The sequence below is a fragment of the Ceratotherium simum genome, chromosome 5, assembly GCF_057802395.1.
Source record: "Ceratotherium simum simum isolate JZ-2026a chromosome 5, ASM5780239v1, whole genome shotgun sequence".
Classification (NCBI taxonomy): Eukaryota; Metazoa; Chordata; class Mammalia; order Perissodactyla; family Rhinocerotidae; genus Ceratotherium; species Ceratotherium simum.
Window position 1 is genome coordinate 21,724,638 of NC_141904.1, and position 20,482 is coordinate 21,745,119.

Genomic DNA, 20,482 nt, shown 5'->3' on the forward strand with positions numbered 1-20,482 from the left:
TACTAGCTGTGTAAGCTTGGCCAATTTACCTAACTTCTCCATCCCCACTCTATTTCTCCCCTGTAAAGTGAGGATAATAACCCCCACCTCATTGAAGGATTAAATGAGATAATACAAGTGGGCTTGTATTATCTCATTTAATAGGGCTGTATCTAAGACATAGTAAGAACTCAATAAACATTAGCTATTGGATTTTAACCCACCCAGAAAAGAGGCTATACAATTTGCTTTGGGAGGGAAGTATCCAAAGCCATTCTGATATATGTTAAAACCCCATCAAAGAATCTAAGTTAAAATGTTAAACAAATATCCTTTAGCACTAAAAACAAGTTCACTGATACAACCTGTGGGCCCGGATACCCAAGCTCTCCTTGGTAACCCTGTTCACCGGATTCTCCACGCACACCCTGTCAAAATAAATAAAACTTAGTGAGTTCACCAGGCATCTTCCTATTGAAAGCAGCCTTCCCTGCAAGATGACACTTGAAAGCCACAAGAGAAAGACAAAAAAGATTTGATGGTCTGTGCTCAGTCCTCTTAGCATATGGAGTTGGAGAGGAAATCATGGGGAGTCCACTCATGTTGGGAAAATGCAAGACCAGATTCTTATTGTCTTTCCCAGTCTTTGCACATCTCCTTCCCATGTCTCAGCTACTGATGGAAGCAAAAATACTTTGTTTAAACAACCCAAACTCTCATTTTACATAATAACTCGTTCCTAAAACCCTTCCATTCCCTTTTTTTTTTTTTTTTGTGAGGAAGATCAGCCCCGAGCTAACATCCATGCTAATCCTCCACTTTTTGCTGAGGAGGACCAGCCCTGAGCTAACATCCATTGCCAATCCTCCTCCTTTTTTTCCCTTTTTCTTCCCAAGGCCCCAGTAGATAGTTGTGTGTCGTGGCTGCACATCCTTCTAGTTGCTGTATGTGGGACGCGGCCTCAGCGTGGCCAGACAAGCAGTGTGTCGGTGCGTGCCTGGGATCCAAACCCAGGCCGCCAGTATCGGAGCGCGCGCACTTAACCGCTAAGCCACGGGGCCGGCCCCCCCTCCATTCCTTTTAAAGGATAAGGGCTAAATGCTCACTGGTGTTAAGGACCCTTATCCCACGTGAGGAAACTTAGAATGTTGAACACAATAGCAAGTGTGACATTCTGGGACAAAGGTATGTAAAGCACGTACAGAAATAGCAGAAAACTGGCTTTAAAACGCTAGAGGTTCTTACAGCATTAAGCTAGCTCTCTAGGCAAAGAGTGGGCTGTTAAAATGATGCCTTTGAGAACTGATTTAATTTCTCCCTCAAATTAATATTTTCATTTCTACAGGAAGATACATTTTCCAAGATTGAGGATAATACTCATTTTGTGAATGATTCTACCTTCTTTCTCATGTTACTCACATGTTGACTAGGTTTACTGATTATTCATAGATTTTCAAAGAGAAAAAAATCTTAAATTCAGAATTTACCAACACGTGGATCAATTTCTTGTGCTTCTTAAGTTTTTTAAACTATTCAGATAAATGGGAAGCACTTCTATTAATCATTACTGCTATATTATTCTGCCCTTCAAGAGTTGATTTTTAAATTTATAAATATGAACCAAGTTTTAAAAGACACGTAGCTAGAAATTTTGAAACAGGTTGTGAAATGTTGCCTAATTTGCACATCACATTAGTGACACTCATGGTAATGCAACATTTCTGAAAACAATGTGGCTCCATATAGCAAAGTTCCCTCTCTTTTATTGTAACTCCATGCCTATACATTTACAGTAAGGAAATCATTTCAGCAAAGCAAAAGTAAGAACAAAACAAAAAACCCGTAGTACAGTTTTTCTTTGCATCACTGACCGTGTTATTTTAACAAAATAGAAATTACCGAAAAGCTTAACATAAGAATAGTTTAATAAATCATTATTCTTCAACAGAGTAAAATATAATGCATTAAAATTATAAAAAGAAGATTTGGAAACATAGAAAAGGAGGATGTAAAATAGTATATACATTACAATAACCCTTTATTATCTATGCAAGTAAAGGAAACACAGACATGAAAATAATTGCAGAAATGTGGTACGTTTACAGACATTTTAAAAAATTAATGATATTCTTAATTTTATCGTAATTAATTAAAGTTTTCTCTTATTGTCAAAATAATTTATGCATTGATTTGTTTCCCAGTATACAATATTTTCCATAAATAAAATCTTATTTAGAATTCCATTCTATTATGCATCTTACAAAAGCCAAGATACCTAATTTTACAGACAATAATGAGCCATATTTTCCCAAGGTCCATGGGATGCTGTAATTTGGAGTTCAGCACCTCTGTAAGCTACATTCTTCAAATAGTACTGGCTGATCTTTAGCAAGTTGTAGCCTCAAAAACATAAAGTCTATATGACCAGTGCTCCAACACTGGGTTAACTAGCAAACCATTAACATGTTGGATAAACCCAGTTCACCCTGGAGTCTGCAAAGAGTTATGATTTTATCTCTTACTTAAAAATCAAAGCTTGATTATGAAAAAGAGCAAACAACTATAGAGATTCATCAAGATTACAATGTATTAAAATGGAGAGGCACCCTATTAAAAACAGCAGTTTGCACACAGGTTTCTCTGTTCCCAAAATGAGAGGTTGCTATCCCAAAATCTGTCCCGATGAGACAACAGTGCAGAGGCTCAGAGAGCAATCAGTCTGGGTTAAAGCAGGAGGACAGATGGCCCAGGAAGGAGGAATCCAAGAAAAATAGCCCTCACATGTTTGAATATATTGGGAGGTTATCAGTTTTGTCAAACATGATTAACTAGTAACAGGCACCTCGAACACAAAGCAAATGGGAGAAAGAGTGACTCGAGGCAAACAGAAGCTATATAGCTGTAAAGAATATTTGCCTAGGCAGCATGTGAACAATCAATTGATTTGACCAAAAGTGGAGAAAATAAGTGTGCTGCAAGGATGAGTCGGGAGGAAGTGTGTGGAGAAGAAGATGAACAGGTTAAGAAAAATCTTTATCCCGTATAGTAAAAAATCAATAGAAAAACATCTAAAACTAAAAACCAAGAAATAGCAAAGTAAGCATGTGGTTTAGAAAAATGGCAATAATACCACAAAGAACAGCCCAAAGAGATGAAAGTGAGTGCTGCTGAAGAGCTGGGAATCAGGAGCAGGCAGAAAGAATGGGCAGGGAAAAATTTTTCATCATAAGATTGCAAGTGCTATTTGACTTTAAATTTACGCACAAGCTTAGCTCTGATTTAAATTAAATAAAAAAGAAATACATGGGAGATGGAGTGACATAGTGACAAAATAACCAAGACCCAACTGAGCAGAGGACACACTGTTAATGGACATTTAGATGAACTACACATAACATCACAAAAGAATTAAATAATTGAAGAGTAGGAAATTCCTTCCACTGCCTAGAGTCACCTAATTTCTCCTAAACTTAGCCTTTTCAGCTTGTAGTCTATTTCTTTCTGCCTTTTTGGGGATTAAAAACAATAGGATAAAATGATAGTTCAAGACATTATTTATTTCATAATTGCCAAAATTGAATTAATAGCACAAGAAATTATCTAAGAATTTATTTCAAATCCTAACATTTTGTGAGAAATATTTTCTTGGTGCCAACAAAATTTGTTTGGATTTTCTCAATATCCATGCTTTTCCAACATGTTTGGTTTGAAGACATAAGAGATCCATCTTCTTTTGTACCTAGAAGGTCATTGCCCAACACACACACACACACACACACACACACACACTCACCCATGCCCAGGCTCAGAGATGACATAAGTCAATCTCTGATTTCTCCTCCATCCCTAAATCATGAGAATGCTAGAAAAAATAATTCCAGCAGAGCATGTCCAGACTGTATTAGAAAGAAGTCTACAAAATAAACTTGACTCTTTTTGTACAAAAATTTCCAAGAGCATCCTGATCTTTGGATTTGAACTCTGTCTCCACCAACTATTAGCTATGTGACCTCTGACCGGCAACTTCACTTTGCTTGACCTATATTTCCTCTCTCATCCATAAAAAGTAACCAGTGATGCTCATAACTCCTGGAGTTTAGAAAGGTTTACATGAGGTAATATAAATAAAGGTCTAGCACAGTGACTGGTGCTAGAAAAATGCTTAGTAAAATATGATTCCTCCGCAGAGATATCCCCCCATTCCACCCTCAAATCATATCATTTCCCCCTTTGCAAATAGTAGAAGCTCAATCTTTCTCCTTCATTTAATGACTATGAGGTCCCCTTATGTACCCATAAGAAGTCCCACTTCTTTAAATGTAAAAATCATTATTTCAGAGGCAAAAGCCATTCTCTCAAGTATTAGCTTCTTTTCAATCCAAATTAAATACTGTAGCAGGTTGGAGAGGGAGCAGAGAAGAACCCATATAAACTTTCCTTTCTTCATGGAAAAAGTCCCCATGGAAACTTCCAGTGATACGCATGCAACCTCAGGCAGCCCGGCCAGCACTCCCCTTGACCTCAGAGAGAACTATTTAAAGTCGCCACGTATATGGAGCAAGAAACAACTCTTTCCAGAAAACACTGACCTTCAGTCCTGGCTGACCACGTCTTCCTCCCGACCCCTAAGAATAGAAGGGAAGCAGAGACCTTAGAAAAGGAAACAAACCAGTTTTCACCCCAACCCACCTCTCTCTTCCACAAAAGCAGGTGAAATACATCCAATGAGTGGTTACACCTACCTGAGAGCCAACATTTCCCGTTTCCCCCTGAGCTCCACTGAAACTAGATCCTCCCTGAAAAGTAAGAGGTAAAGTTTAGATGTCTACACACTTCTGGATTTGTTCTCTACACATGGGCTATCCAATATAGAAGCCACTAGCCACATGTAGCTATTAAGTTTAAATTAATTTAAATTAAAATTTTAGTTCCTCAGTTATACTAGGCACATTTCAAGTGTTCAATAACTACATGTGGCTAGTGGCTACCATACTGGACAGCACAGATATAGAATATTTCCATGATCTCAGAAAGTTCTATTGGTCAACACCCCTCTAGCAGCAAATGCATTTAATTCAGGTGTTTTAAAATATCCACGTTGAAGACATCTTTCCCCAAAGATTGTTCGTTTGATGACTCCTCAGGGTTCACCATGCTGGGACAGTAGTCATACATATTCTCCCATAAGCCAATATTTGAAAAATATTGGCACTTCCCTTTCTACCGGCATCATATAGGATACAGAGTGGCCAATAGAAACAGAACATAGAAGAGTTTGCCCATGTGGAATGATCAATATATATAGACGGTGATGGAGAGAGAGGTTAAACACAGTCACGATAAGGAAACTGTCCAGTGCTCTCACTTCTTTAAGGTCAGAAGTGGGAAAATGAGTGGTGTCCAGAGAAAGAATGAGTCCATCTTTCAGGAGAAATGGCAACCACCTTGTAGGGAAACCACCAAGCAGGGATATTTTAAATAATTATTCAGTGAAGTCACATACTAACTCAATAAGAACACATAAATTGGGAAAGAATGTGAAATACAGAAACAAAGACGTTTTGTGCATAGCTACTTTTCCAACTGTTATTTATAATAGATTAAATTCCAAAACAATTTAAATATGAAGGAAGCGTTAATTAACTTATGGTAGAAATGCTTATTGAAATAGTATGCAACAATTAAAAATTGTGTTTATCAAAAGTTTACGAAATAGAAAAAATTGTGCTATAATGTTGTTCTTTTCAAGTATGCTAAACTCTCTGAATGATTAAGTTATGCCAAATATGGAGAAAGATAGAATGGTGATTCCTCTTTTTTTCATTTCCATCATATTAGAACATTTTTTAATAAGCCCATGGATGCTCATCCGACTTTCTCAGGAAGAGTAACTTTGCCATCGACAAGTTAGGAAGTTCAGTAAACTGATAGTTTTCTTGGTTCCTGGAACTACTGATGATTATTTCTCTACAATTTACTTTTCTGTATTCCCAAATATCTGTAGTAAGTGTTACTTTTACAATGGGATTTTTTTTAATAAAGTAGGTTGTATGAGGGAGAAAGCTTTAGATAAAGCACTCTCACAATTGGTCTGGATATAATAAAGATTCTTTCTTAAAATGTTTATCATTTTCTCATTTCGATAGTAAACACTTTTTTGCAGCCAGCACAGTAAAGGAATTATTTGGGCAGCTGCTGGACCCGTCGGGTAAAAGATTCTTGGGAAACAAGAAATTTACAATCTCAGAGTATCATTGCCCAGATTACTTAATCATTAGAAAGAGGGAAAAATTATGTTCATGATGGATAAATCAGGTGAACACCATCTTAATCAAGGGACCAAATTAATGTACCAATAATGAGACAGACTGACACAGCGTCCCTCCTGGTGACTGAGAAGGACACAGCATTACTTAATTTCTTGCCAAAAATATTTAACCTGAATCTAGTCATGAGGAAATAATCAGACAAATCTTAATTGGGGGGTGTTTAGCAAAATTATTGGTCTGGAATATCAATGTCACACAAACAAACGAATAATTGAGCAATGATTGTGATCAAAGGATACTACAGAGGCAAGATGGCTAAAAGCACCACATAATCCCTGATGGGATCCTGGAACAACAACAACAAAAATGGCCAGAAAGGGCCTTATTGGGGCAAATGGAGAATTTTGAAGATGGATTGTATATTAAAAAATAATATTGTATCAATATTAAATTTCTTGAGTGTGATGATTATTTTGTGCTTGTATAGGAGAATGTCCTCATTCTTAAAAGATAGCTATTGAATATTTAGAGGCAAAATGTCATGATGCCTTCAATTAGCCCTCAAATTGTTCAGCAAAAAAAAAATACATATATATATACTTAAAAACCTATGTATATGTATAGAAAGACATAAAGCAAATATGGCTAAATGATAACAATTGGTGTTCACTGTGCTATTCTTGGCAATTACAACTTTTTCTGTAGACATAAATTTTCCAAAATGAAAAGTTGGGGTACAAAGTAATACAGGTTCATCACAGAATATTTCAACAATTCAGAGAATAAGGTTAAGGAAAAGAAATGCATAATTTCTCGGTGCTTATCCTTCCAAGATACATAGATATAGATACACTCTACCAATTTGGACTCTTGTTGAATATAGTCCTTTATAACCTGGTCTTTCACTTAATATTACACCATGAATGTTTTCTTTATTAAGAAATAGTCTCCTAAATTATTTTTAATGGCTTAATAATATTCTATCTTGAGGATATACCATTGTTTATCTAAACAATCCCTTATCATTGGACATTTAAGCATTGTAATGATTAAAAATCACTACATTAAAATCCTTGAAGCTAAATCTTTGTATTGGTCCATGATTAGCTTCTGGATACATTTCTAGAACTGGAAAGGCTGGATCAAAGGACATACACATCTTAAGCCATGGCAGATACAATTGGTGCCTACACAACACACACTCTCCTTTCTTCCGTGCTAAGAAAAGCTTAGCCTTGTTTGAGGAAACAACATGCCCAGTTCCAAGAGATGAATTATGACAGGTCTAAGCTAATCGTGGCAATCTCACTTGTTTTGTCAGAGACTTGTTTTCTCCGGCTCTCTTAAAATGGGGGAAAGGCAGGTGGGGAGTACAGGACCTAGTTTTGGCCAATGAGCTATAAAGAAAATATTACTGGGAACGCCCTGATGAAAGGAAAGCCCCTTTCTTTCTGGCATTTTACATAAAGGTGAAGACAAAATGCTTGGGCTGCAAAGCCTAAGGACCACACTGAGGATGGCATATGGAAGGAAAGGGGCTGAGTCCCTGATGACATCACTGAGTCTTGATAGCATCATCAACCGGGTGTCCCAACCCTGGAGTCACCTATGCCTGGATTATCAAACATGTTTATTAGCTAAACACTGTCAGTCAGGCTTTCTGTCACTTGTATATTAAAAACCATAACAAAAACAAAAAAATAGCTGTCCTAACTGATGTACGTTGCCTGATTGCCTTCCAGAAAGATTGCACGGGTTTTTATTCTCCCTGGAAGTATGAAAGCATCGTTGGTTTCTCACTCCTTCCCCAATACTAGGAACATAATAATGTTTCTCTGTTTGGTTTGAAAAATTGCTTCATCAGGGCACTTTCTCCATCCAAACTGCAGCATGGAATCTGCTTTTTGGTTCAATTCAGAATTAATTCCAAGGAAAGACTGTCCCCTAGAGGGCTATCTTCTAATAGCACTTCACAGGCTAGAATTTCAGCATCCACCAGCTGCAGGCTTATGTAACTGGTGAGAATAACTTCTGTTATCCAAGTCTATTCAAAGAATACTTAGTTAGCACCCTTCTTTGAGCTCAGCATGGGTGTAGAAACCATGGGGAACACAAATGCAATACAACATGGCACTGCCTTGGAGGATTACAATTTTTGTTTGCACTCACTATCCAGAGATCTGATGTTCAAGGTTAACCCTAAGCTAAAGTCAGCGACGGAGACCTCTGAAAACTGAGCATGAGGCTCTCCCTCTGGCTGTGGTGCTGTGATGGACTCAGCACTGGACAGTTTGTCTAGAGGCCTGAGTTCCTTCCCAGCAGTAAAACCGTGAGCAAATCATGGAACCAAAGCTCAGTTTATACACAGATCATCAGCTTTCTGCCATGACAACCACTAACTCATAGAAACTTGCAATGATTTCTCTAATCTTCCCACCTTACAGATGAGGAAACCACAGCCCAGATGGGGTAAGGGTTGCTGCCCTGCTGTTCTATTAGCTCAATCCCATAGCTGATTGAGTGGCTATTCACAGGGCTATCCGACCTCAACTCACCAGAAGGAACTCTCTCAATTGAGTTTGTCCAAAACAACCGTCATTAGCAACAAGATGAGGAATTCTTGCAGCAAGTCACGACGGTTATCTCACACAGCTGCATAATAACCATCTTGTTACAAACTGGATTTTATTCAGGACCTGGACATATATAAAATGGATGCTAACTAGCCACAATCCAGGGAAGAGAACCGACATCCTAAGCTTTTGTCAAAGGATGCAAAATTGGAGCTCAAAGCAAATAAAGGCTCCTCTACAGTTGTAAACATTTTCCTATGCAGACCCCATTCCTGGAAATTGGGAATGATGAGATGTGAGGACTGAGGCACTTGGATTATTTCAGTCATTTTTCAGAGTCATGCATTTTAATATCTAGGACATAAAAATCTGAAAGTGGCTTCCAACAAGTTAGCATCTGTCAAGTTAACAAGTCTTTTTCTTTTTGAGATGTCTTCTGTCATGATGCTTCTAGTCTTCAGAACTAGACAAGGATCTTATCTTTAAAAATGGCTAGCACCTGATTCACATGAATCAACATTGGCAGTGATGGAAAGCAAGCCAGCAGGGTAACGACCCTGAGCATTTTCTAAATCAAGACATTATTATAAAATTGGAGAATTTTAACACTGGAAAGAACTTATGCATCACTGAATCTGATGCTTTCATTTTGGAGATGAAGAAACAAAGGACAAAAGAGGTAAAGTAACTTGTGTTACTGGTATTGTGGGAGAAAAGATTTGTACAAAAAAAACCCCTAGGAGACACGGATGCCAGGACAAAAATATAAGTGGGGATGAGCATTCAGAGCTCCTGCCTCCATGGACAACGAAGGCCCACAGGTTTGCTCTCTGGTTTTCGACGCTGATCCAACCAGAATGCCCACATCTTCTGCACAAGCTAGCATCTGTTCCCAAGCATACCAGTATCCCCAAGCAAACAGAGACCATCTTACCTGATGTCCACGCCTTCCTTTTTCTCCCTTGGGGCCTTGGATATAACTATCAATTCCAGGATCCCCCTGAGAAAATAAAAGATTGCTTACCTCAAATGAACAGAAAAGAAGAAAAGAAATGATAGGAAGTATGATTTTTAAAAGAAGAAAGGCAAACTAAAGTGGACCTTTTAATTGTCTGGGCCTGCTCAATAATTCCCAAATACCCAATGCAATTAAAAGTCCAAACTCTTTTAAGAACCCAAATTTTCTGTAGGATGGGTTTCCTCTCAAATCTATTTGCTACAATGCTAAGATAGCCTGAGCAGATGCCTAATTAATAAATAATTAATGGCTCTCTGCCTTTGTGCCATAAGCAGACAGTTCACATGTCCCTGGATTAAAGCAGCAGAAATCCCTCAACCACCACTCACAGGATCTCCCCTTAACCCAGGCTCTCCATGCTCTCCAGGTTGTCCGGGCTGTCCTGTCAAGCCCTTAAATCACAAAGAAAAAAAAATGTATCACTTTTTAAAATCACCTATTGCCTAGGGAAGAGAACATTAAGAGGAAAAATGAGAATCACATTAAAAGAGCAATTTAGTACTTGAACTTAAAGCATTTGCTGCTAAAGAGGTGAAGTTGAGACTAGAAAGAACATACTTTTCATTATAAATCTGTGATATGCTTGGCCCTAGGTGCACATTACCTCATTTAACCCTCACAACTCAGGAATTACCCTATTTGCATACAAAGCACCTGAGGCTCAGAGAAGTTGGACCCAGGTCTCCCTACTACCAAATCCCTTGATCTTTCCACTCCTCCCTGATGCTCCCACGTGGAAACACATACAAGAAAAAGAAGGCTTTCTCCATCATGGACATGGGCAGCATTAGCAGACCAAGATCTCAGGGAAAAGAGGAAAAAAGAGAGAAAAATGCTTCCAGAGCTCCTGACTGCTGTGGACAGGGGACCAGAGAGGTGAAGCAACTTGCCGTAAGACTATGACATGATAAGCAAATGGTTGCTTCCCTTAAAACTTGCCATTAATGGTCGGAGAGAGTCGGAGAGAGCCCCCACCCCAGGAACCCTCCTCAGATGATGTTATGTGCCTGATTCTGGAGGGGATACACCACACTCTGAGAAAGAGTGAAGTGGGACCCCTCTCTGAGATCTGGCTCTCAGACACACAGGGAATAGAATGTTCTCTAGGCCCCAAAAGAAGGCACCTCATAATGTTACCTGAGACTCCTTCTTACCTCTTTCTTGACCTGATATAATGGTAAAAAGGAGTTAGTTAATTCCAAATCCCAATCCTGCTGCTTAATTTACTAGCTAGGCAAATTTCTTTGAATTCGCACAATTTTCTTATTGTGAAACAGATATACCTATCTTACAGGGCTGTTATAGGAATTGAATGGAATAATAAATTAAAATGGTGAGTATAGAGCCTGGCATATGGTTCCTATTATGATTTGCCCAACTCCTAGTCCCTCCTTTTCTGACCTAGGCACTGGCTTCTACAGTAACCTTCCGCACCGGTAGCTCTGAACATGTGTCTTCCTTGCCTAAAAACATTCAATAGCACCTGATTACTCAGTAGAAAAAACAAACCCCAAACATGGCATTAAATTGACTCCAACTTGCCCTTTTAGACTTTCCTCCCACTCTTTTTACTTTTTATCTCACCCTCCACTCCTGTTGAACTGGAATCCTTATTTGGCCAAACCCACTCTGAGCTCTTCTAACTCTAAACCTTCCTCTTTTTTTTTTTTTTTTTGTGAGGACGATTAGCCATGAGCTAACATCTGTTGTCAATCCTCCTCTTTTTGCTGAGGAAGATTGGTCCTGGGGTAACATCTGTGCCCATCTTCCTCTACTTTATATGTTGGACGCCGCCACAACATGGCTTGATAAGCAGTGCATAGGTCCGCACCTGGGATCCGAACCTGTGAACCCCGGGCTGCCAAAGTGGAGCAGGCAAACTTAACCACTATGCCACCAGGCCAGCCCCTAAACCTTCCCTCTTTTTTAACCTGGAATACCCTGTGTGTGTCTCTCATAGAAGTCTGAGTGAAAAATGTCTTGATTTCCCTGGAATGACAGAGTCCTCTCCACCCTTTGGCACCATTCTCAAATACCACAGGACCTTAGTATGGAAAGTTTGTCTCTGGTCCCTCCCCCCTCCCTCATCATCTGGTTGTTACTCATCCTTTAAATTTCATCCCATCTCCACTCCCTGGATGAAGCCTTCCTGATTGTGCACGCTGGATCAGATCCCCCTGTGATTTACCTCTCCTTCATGTACTTATCTCAGTGGTAATCCTACATCTATTTCCATAATTATTTCATTAATGTCTGTCTCTCCCCAAAGAGGCCAGCTCTAAGATACAGAAACTACATTTGTTTTGCTCCCCATTCTACAGTCACGCCTGGATTACAATAGATGCTCAATAAGTTTTGACGATTGATCAGATGAAAAAACACCATTCTACTTTAGATTTTTCTCCAAGTCACTGTGCTCCCATTGATTATTTATTTGCACCATTCTTACAGCCTTTATATCATCCTATCTTGTATTATCATTCTTTCTGTACAAATCTTATCTCCTGCACCAGTTAATAGGCTCTTTGTTGGTCATAACAATGACTTTTTTATCTTTGAACCCTTTTCTGTGTCTAGGAAAATGCCCTACAGATAGGAAGCACTTGATATTGAGTTTAACTAAATTCAAAGGGAAATGAATGCTCTCCAGTCTTGAAGGAAGTGTGGTGTTCTCCACCTTCTCCAAAATCTGATCCACAAACTGCAGGTTGGAAATTAAACCTCAATAAAGAGCCATTTCTTGTGACACCCTGTTTCACTTATCAGGAAATCAATCCACACCTTGGGGTAAAAGCATCATTCTAACTCGATGACGGGTACAAAAAAATATAAGTAAATAAACTTCATCCCCCTTATATAATCCAGTCCATCAACAGAAGCTGATTATAGTACTATGTTGAGACAGATCCTTCAGACTGGATTCCACAATCAGTTAGTAATGCCTGCCACGAGCACAGGAATGGAGAGTTGCAGTACATATGCCAGGTATCTGCCTTCTCTTACACAGAAAGATAATTACCAGCAGGAGGCAGTGTATAGTCACTGTCAAGCAGATAGTACAAATAGTGTACACTGGAAGGATATAGAGAAGGAAGAGATCGCTACAGACTGACATGGTCAAGGAGAGCATCATGAGGAGGAAAGTTAAGAGCTGAAGAAAAACTGATATTCAAATAAACACTAAAAATGGAGGCCGGGAAAAGGTATTCCAGGATGTGGTACCTAGCATGAGCCAAGGCACAGAGGAGGGCATGCATAAGGAATCTTATAGGGGACAATGAGTAGTACAATTTGACTGGGAAGGATACTTCTTGCCTGAGATTAGTGAAGGATGTGGTCGAAAGGCCTTGAATATAACACTAAATCATTGGCGACAAGGAGCCATGAAAAGCTTGTAAGATGGGAAATGAAGATTACTGTTCTAAAGCACAACAGGTTGAGTAACTTGGTTTACATTACTCATTTCACTATCAGCAGAGTCATCCCTTAAGTAAAGGTTCCAAATAGTCATCTCATATTTATTGCCCTTTTACTCCCAATCTAGTACTTAAGCCACTAGATGATTCTTTCCCAGATCTTAAAAATGAACTATCAAGGTCACTTTATGCAGTAGAAATATGAGAGAAGAATATCTTCATACTTTACCCGAATTCCTCTATCTCCTTTTTCTCCAGATGACCCTGGGACTCCACGATTACCCTAGAAAAAGAAAATAAATATAAAAAGAATCTTTGTTATATTAGTCACATCAGAAAATTTTCATGTAGTTTCATGTTCTAACCAAGAATAAAAAGTTTCTTTACCATTCTATTTCTGACTATGTAACAGACTAGATGCCCTGAGCAATCCTCCCTTTGAAAAACAATTCAAAATTCCAGATAACAAACTGAAATATATTTTATATACATTAATGAGCTGATAAAGAAAAAGATAAATCCTTAGAGTTGAGAATAAGGAGAAAACAGTAATCCAGGGAAGTGATAGCCATTGGCTGTCCTAAGGACTTCTGATCACTCTGGGTGTGCGTGCTGTGAAAAACCACACGCTGATCATTTACTTTAAAGTGCCAGAAAGCAGTACCACCAAGTGTGCGGCACAAGTAAACAACCTCATCTCAGGCCTAAATGACTTCTCACAGATAAAGTTCAATCAGAAATGAGTTTAAATCAAAAGTCACAACACACACAAGGAAGACACCATGAGGGAGAAGCCAGCAGAAATAATAGACAAGAAAATCAGACTTGCGATTGCTATAGATATTGGAATTTTTATATACAGAATATAAAATAAGTATATTTAATACATTTAAATAAGTAAAAGAAGAATGATTAAAAAATAAGCAACTTTAAAAAAATGTCAAGCAGATCTGAGAAAGAATCTAACAGAACTTCTTGAAGTGAAAATTAGAATAACTGAAATTAAAAATCCAGGGGCCAGCCTGGTGGTGTAGCAGTTAAGTTAGTTTGCTCCTCGTCCATGGCCTGGGGTTCACAGGTTGGGATCCCGGGTGTGGACCTACGCACCGCTTATCAAGCCATGCTGTGGCAGGCGTCCCACGTAAAGTAGAGGAAGATGGGCACAGATGTTAGCCCAGGGCCAATCTTCGTCAGCAAAAAGAGGAGGACTGGCAATGGATGTTAGTGCAGGGCTAATCTTCCTCACAAGAAAAAAAAAATCCAACTGACATGTTAAATAGCATATTAAACACAAGCAAGCTAAAGATTAGTGAACTAGAAACTGAAGAAATTATTCAGAAGGCAGCACAGAAAGACAAAGAAATAGAAAATATGAAAGAGAGGTTAAGAGACATTGAGGATAGAATGAGAAGCTCTCACAAATTTCTAATTACGCTTGCATAACGAGATAATAGAGAAAATGGGAAAGATAAAAATTTCAAAATGATAATTTGCTAAGGATTCTCCAAAACTTATAGAAGGCACAAATGCTCAGATTCAAAAGCCTAACAAGTCCTGAGCAAGATAAATAAAAAGAAATCCAGACCTGGACACATCATATTGAAACTGCAGAAAACTAGAAACAAAGGGAAACTTTTAAAGCAGCCAAATATATTTTTTTAAGATTGTTGACAAACAAACAATAATTAGTTTGATGGATAACTTCTTAACAGCAATAATGAAAAACAAAAGACAATAGAAGCCTGAAGACTATGAAATTACATTTTCAAAGTACTGAAAGAAAATAAATATTTACCCAAGAACTCTTTCAAGAGAAAAGGTAAAATAAAGAGATTTTTAGAGAAACAAAAACCAACAGAGTTTATGAACTTCACTAAAGGAAATCCTAAAAGTTGTACCTTAGGCAAAAGAAACATCGCCTTTTCATATTCTTTTGAAGGCACCAGTGAAAGTAACGAATGTGAGGGAAAAGCTAGATAAGCATTGACTAAATAAAACAATAGTAATAACAACGTCTCATTGGTAGAATTTAACAAAAAAATTGAAATAAAATACTGGACAATAATATGTAATATGGGGGCCAGCCTGGTGGCATAGTGGTTAAGTTTGTGTGCTCCGCTTTGGCAGCCCAGGGTTCATGGTTCAGATCCCAGGCACGGACCTACATACCACTCATCAAGCCATGCTGTGGCAGCATCCCATATACAAAAATAGAGGAAGATTGTCAGAGATGTTAGCTTAGGGACAATCTTCTTCAAGCAAAAAGAAGATTGAGGGGCTGGCCTGGTGGCAAAGTGGTTAAGTTCACGTGCTCCACTTCAGCAGCCCAGGATTTGCAAGTTTGGATCCCAGGCGCAGACCTATGCACCACTCATCAAGCCACGCTGTGGCGGCATCCCACATACAAAATAAAGGAAGATTGGCACAGATGTTAGCTCAAGGCCAATCTTCCTCACCAAAAAAAAAGAGGAAGATTGGCAACATATGTTAGCTCGGGGCCAATCTCCCTCATCAAAAAAATAAATAAATAATAATAATAATATGTAATACGGGAAGCAGTTGATTAGAGCTAAGTTTCTAGGGTCCTTCTACTTCGGGGATAAGGGAAAATATATAGATTAACTTGAGACATTGCTGAGTAGGCATGTTAAAATTTCTAGACTAATCACGAAAAATATAAATAGAGAGTATAAATGCCAAACTAGTAGAGGGGAGAAACATAGAATGAGAAACTTTCTGTACCTGTTCTCCATCCAAGCCTTCAATACCATCATCACCAGGGTTTCCCTGTGGAGCAAAGGAAGGTGAGAATGTTAGAGAGAAGAGGACCAGGTGCACGTGATTATTGCTTTGATGTTAATTTCCTTGCTAATATTTTTTCCAGTTGGTAGAAGAAGCTAGACTTTCCAAAACAACATTTATATACTGCATTCAATTATTAAAAAGCAATGATTATTTTCTTCCAGAAATAGGCATTAGTGTTATATACTCTTTTCCCTGACAGTTTCAGGTGCTAAAAAAAGATAAGAAAAAAAGAAAACCCAAATTTTGAATGGCTAGAAAGACTTCCTTTTAAACTTTTGCACTGGGAACAAGTAACCTTTTTACAAGACTGAATGAAACGTTTCCCCCAACACGGGTTATCTGTGTGTTAAAGATGGTCCCTTTGTCACTGACATTTTTTAATTTAAAAAGACTGGCAAATATGCCTGAATTAATCTGCATAATGGAAACTTGGAAGAGCTCAGATTAAGGAGGAATTAAATGGGAGTGTATCCATAAGTGTGTATTTCAGGAGACTTACAATAAAAAAAAGACTCCTTAAGAAAAGAATTGGAGGGCCGGCCCCATGGCATAGCAGTTAAGTGCGCACGCTTCGCTGCTGGCAGCCCGGGTTCGGATCCCGGGCATGCACCAACACACCACTTGTCAAGCCATGCTGTGGTGGCATCCCATATAAAGTGGAGGAAGATGGGCACGGATGTTAGCTCAGGGTCAGTCTTCCTCAGCAAAAAGAGGAGGATTGGCATGGATGTTAGCTCACGGCTGATCTTCCTCACAAAAAAAAGAAAGAAAGAAAGAGTTGCAATCCTCTTGGGTAAAAAAAAAAAGAAAAGAAAAGAATTGGAAAACTGAGGCTAACTAGATAATAAGATTAAAAACTGGCAGTTGCATAGTGACATCTCAACAAATATTCCATGACTTTCAAATTACGGGCCCTTCGTTTAGCCAACTATCTCAAAATGACAGTTAATATATTTACTATAAAGTATCTTTCCGGGAAAAAATAAACCCAGAATTGTGCAAGCAGAATAAAATGCATTTTACATGTGTGGAATAGTGATTTACTCCTACTGTCCACACGAGGAAATCAAGTTTCAGGCATTTTTTTAACCAAAGTACAACTGAGTTAGTGCATGAAAATAAAGTATAGGAAACTCTCAGACTGAAATCACATGATATATTTGCCACAGGCCATAGCGGATGAATCAGTGGTACTAGGAGACGTGAGTGAAGAAGCTCTATCAGCTCTTGTCTGTCTTGTTCATCATTTTGTAACCACTCCCTAGGATAATGTGGGGAACAGAGTGGGTACCTAATAAATATTTTTTGAATGAATGAATGAGCAAATGGATACTTTGCTTCTGAATCTGAATGTAAAGTCATTCCCTTATTGTGCCAGCTCCTTTCCTACCAATCCTGCCCTGGCATCCCTCTCCAGTTTGATACCCACCTTGACCAGACACTTCCAATCATACCTTGAATCCAGGACCAACTCTTCCAGACCATCATGGCATAAATATGGTGGCTCAATTATTATAGGGTTAGCAAGGCTTGAAAATGATAATACATATCCCTCCCTTAAACCTGAAATATATGTCTTACAAATAGGTATTCATTAGCATGGCATTTTGGCTGTTAATACCCTGTCTAAAAGTCTTAAGCCCACCTCACTCAAGCAAAGAAACAGTGATTGGACTCAGAATTGTGTTTCCCAAAGAAACTGTTCTCCAGTGTAAAAAGAGTAAGGAAGGTCACCTACCTTGTCTCCTGAAAATCCTCTGGTTCCCTAAAGTTAGGAAGAAATAAAAATTGAGTTTGCATGAGACACTTAAACCATTGTTTCATTTAGGAAACAATATGTTCCCTAATTTCAAGAAAATGTAATTATTACATCAAAATGAAGATTTCTTCCTCAGGGACTGTAATGGACATCACAGCACTCTGATTACTACCACTCTGCTTTGCTTGTGACTTGGAGAAAATTGCACCTTGTAACTCCTCACACAGTAGAGATGAGCAAGACACAGCAGTGAACTGCCACTTATTATTATAACAATCACATTTCTCAAACAAAAATGACAATACACTGGCTAAAAAGCATGAGAGGGCTTCCAGGAACAACAGGACAAATTAATTGGAAGAGTAAGTTGTTAAAATATACAGAATATGGTCATCATAGTCAGAAAAACTCTCTATAGGACTCTGAGATTGCAGAAAATTTTCTCTGGCCTTATTAAAGGAGGTTCTCTAATCCTGGAAGGTTAAGAGACATTTAATGCAACCACTCAAAAACGGTGCCCCATCTGTTATCCCTTTAGCCCTTAAAATTTCAGTGTTCTCAACTGTCAGCACTGTGACTCTTTTCTTGTGGGTTTTTTCTGGTACCTAAGCCTGTCCACATGCAGAACAGGCCAGAAGTGCTGGGGAATTAATGGTCCCTGAGAGCAGTCCTCAACTAATGCCTGATAGGATTTGGTGTATGAATACCCCAGTTCCCTCACCCCTTTAGTGGGACAACATTGAGGAGCATGTTCAACACTGGCTCCCAGAGTTCCTCAGCAGGATTAGGCTCTGTCTACTCTCGGTGGTAATCTAATTGACAATGCGCTATTTTTAGGCTTCCTTCCCTCCCTAACTTCCCTATTTCCCTTCTAGTGTTTACTGAGATCCCCTCCCAGTAAACTATTTGCACTTGATTCTTTTTCTCAGGCTTTCCATCTGGGAAACCCTCAGTCAGAGGAGCAGCTAAGACACTATAGCTATGTTGAAGAATTAAGATTTTCTTCAAACTCAAGGGATAAAACAGAGATAGGGAAAGAATTCCACAGCTCAAGGTCTCACTTACCTTAGATCCCTTCACACCCGGGCATCCTCCCTCACCTCGGAGTCCAGAAAGACCTTGGGGGCCTCTTTCTCCCTGTGGAATAAAGATACATGTAGAGATAGTCAAGAAATTATCTCCATCCCCACCCAATTGATTCAAACCAGCAATAATCACTATCACAATGACTAAAACATACATGGTTCTTACAATTACTTCTACTTCCTCAAAGACTTGATCAGATCACCTCAAGGCAATCAGATTGTTCATCCATCAACTGCCCATATTGATGACCCCAGATCATACAAATCCAAATTATCCATATTTTTGATCTATTCAATCAAGCATCTTGGGCAAAACTTCAGCATTCGAACAAAACAGAAGGTGTGTCTGGACACTTCCTTCAGGCGGCTAAAATCGGATGCAGTTTTCCATGTGGTCCCACAAAATAAAAACGACTATTTAACTCTTTTTCTTCTAGGTGAAATCCTGCCTACTCCTAAGGTATGGATTATATGTCAACTCCTCTTCTGAGAAGCTTTTTCTGTTAACCCCACCCAATTGCCCCTTCAGTTTCCTTGTAGTATTTTGGGGATTATCGTTTATCACATCATATCAAAGTGGGATTTTTTTTAACATATCAGAATCTCCTGCTCTGTTATGAGCTTCTTGAAGACAAGGACAATGTCTCATTTATTTATCTTTGTGTTTCCAGCCCTAAGCACAGTGTCTGGCTCACAGTAGACGTCCAGCAAGATTTGAAGAATGACTTCCTGAATTATATTAATCCAAAGGTATAACATTGGGATCTAGATATTGGATAAGGAAAGGAATGGTAAATATTATGCCTTTTGCCAAATTGATTAAATATGCATTAGAAAGTACTGCACATTCCATGAGCTTTCATCAAAAAAGGTTCTACAAAAGTAATATCTAATTCTGACTTGATGAGGTTGGATAACTTCCCTACGTAAGCTGCCCAGGACATTAAAGGAAACATGGTAAAGCGAGAAGCACTCTGAATCTAGAATGAAAGAACCTGGGTTCAAGTCTTAGTTCTGCTTCCAACTTGTTTTGTGAGCTTGGACAAATACATCACTCTATGAATTACAGTTTCCTCCATTTATAAAATATGGATCTGGATAATACTAATTCCAACCATTCAGAGGATTTTTGTATTGAATGCATGAAACATTGTATTGAAAGTACTTCACAAATTGGACGAATAAGCTATTTTATAGTTAACAGACAGCAAGAGATAATGAGAAAAGCACAGTTTCTGGCATCAGACAGACATGGGTTTGGGCACATCTCCAACCCTCTCTATGTGACCTTAGCAAGTTACTTCCTTTCTCTCAGTTTCTACTTCCACATCTGTAAGGTGAGAGTATTAACACATACCAGTACAGTTGTGACAAAGATTAAATGTGATAACATGTACAAAATGCCTAATGCAGGGCCTAACACACAATAGATGCTAAATAAATGTCTGTTTTCCCCCTTCTTCCAATCTATATGAATTTTTGGGTTCAATGTGTGGTGTTTAAGCTTCTTCTGGAAAATTTAATCCTGACGTATCTACTGTACTATATAGCACTGTACAGTGTTATCAGTCATGAATA

At 38.6% G+C, this 20,482-nt stretch overlaps 1 protein-coding gene across 1 annotated transcript in view; it reads right to left on the reverse strand.

Annotated features, from left to right (window-relative positions):
* Window positions 1-20,482, reverse strand: part of LOC101394604 (collagen alpha-4(VI) chain-like) — an 88,354-nt gene that overhangs the window by 34,899 nt on the left and 32,973 nt on the right. The window contains exons 13-21 of the mRNA XM_087430575.1: window positions 18,885-18,956; window positions 17,799-17,825; window positions 15,998-16,042; window positions 13,485-13,538; window positions 10,169-10,231; window positions 9,756-9,821; window positions 4,722-4,775; window positions 4,569-4,604; window positions 345-407 (exon numbers count right to left, since the gene is read on the reverse strand). Of these exons, the coding sequence (XP_087286701.1) occupies window positions 345-407; window positions 4,569-4,604; window positions 4,722-4,775; window positions 9,756-9,821; window positions 10,169-10,231; window positions 13,485-13,538; window positions 15,998-16,042; window positions 17,799-17,825; window positions 18,885-18,956 (480 nt within the window). The remainder of the gene's footprint in view (window positions 1-344; window positions 408-4,568; window positions 4,605-4,721; window positions 4,776-9,755; window positions 9,822-10,168; window positions 10,232-13,484; window positions 13,539-15,997; window positions 16,043-17,798; window positions 17,826-18,884; window positions 18,957-20,482) is intronic.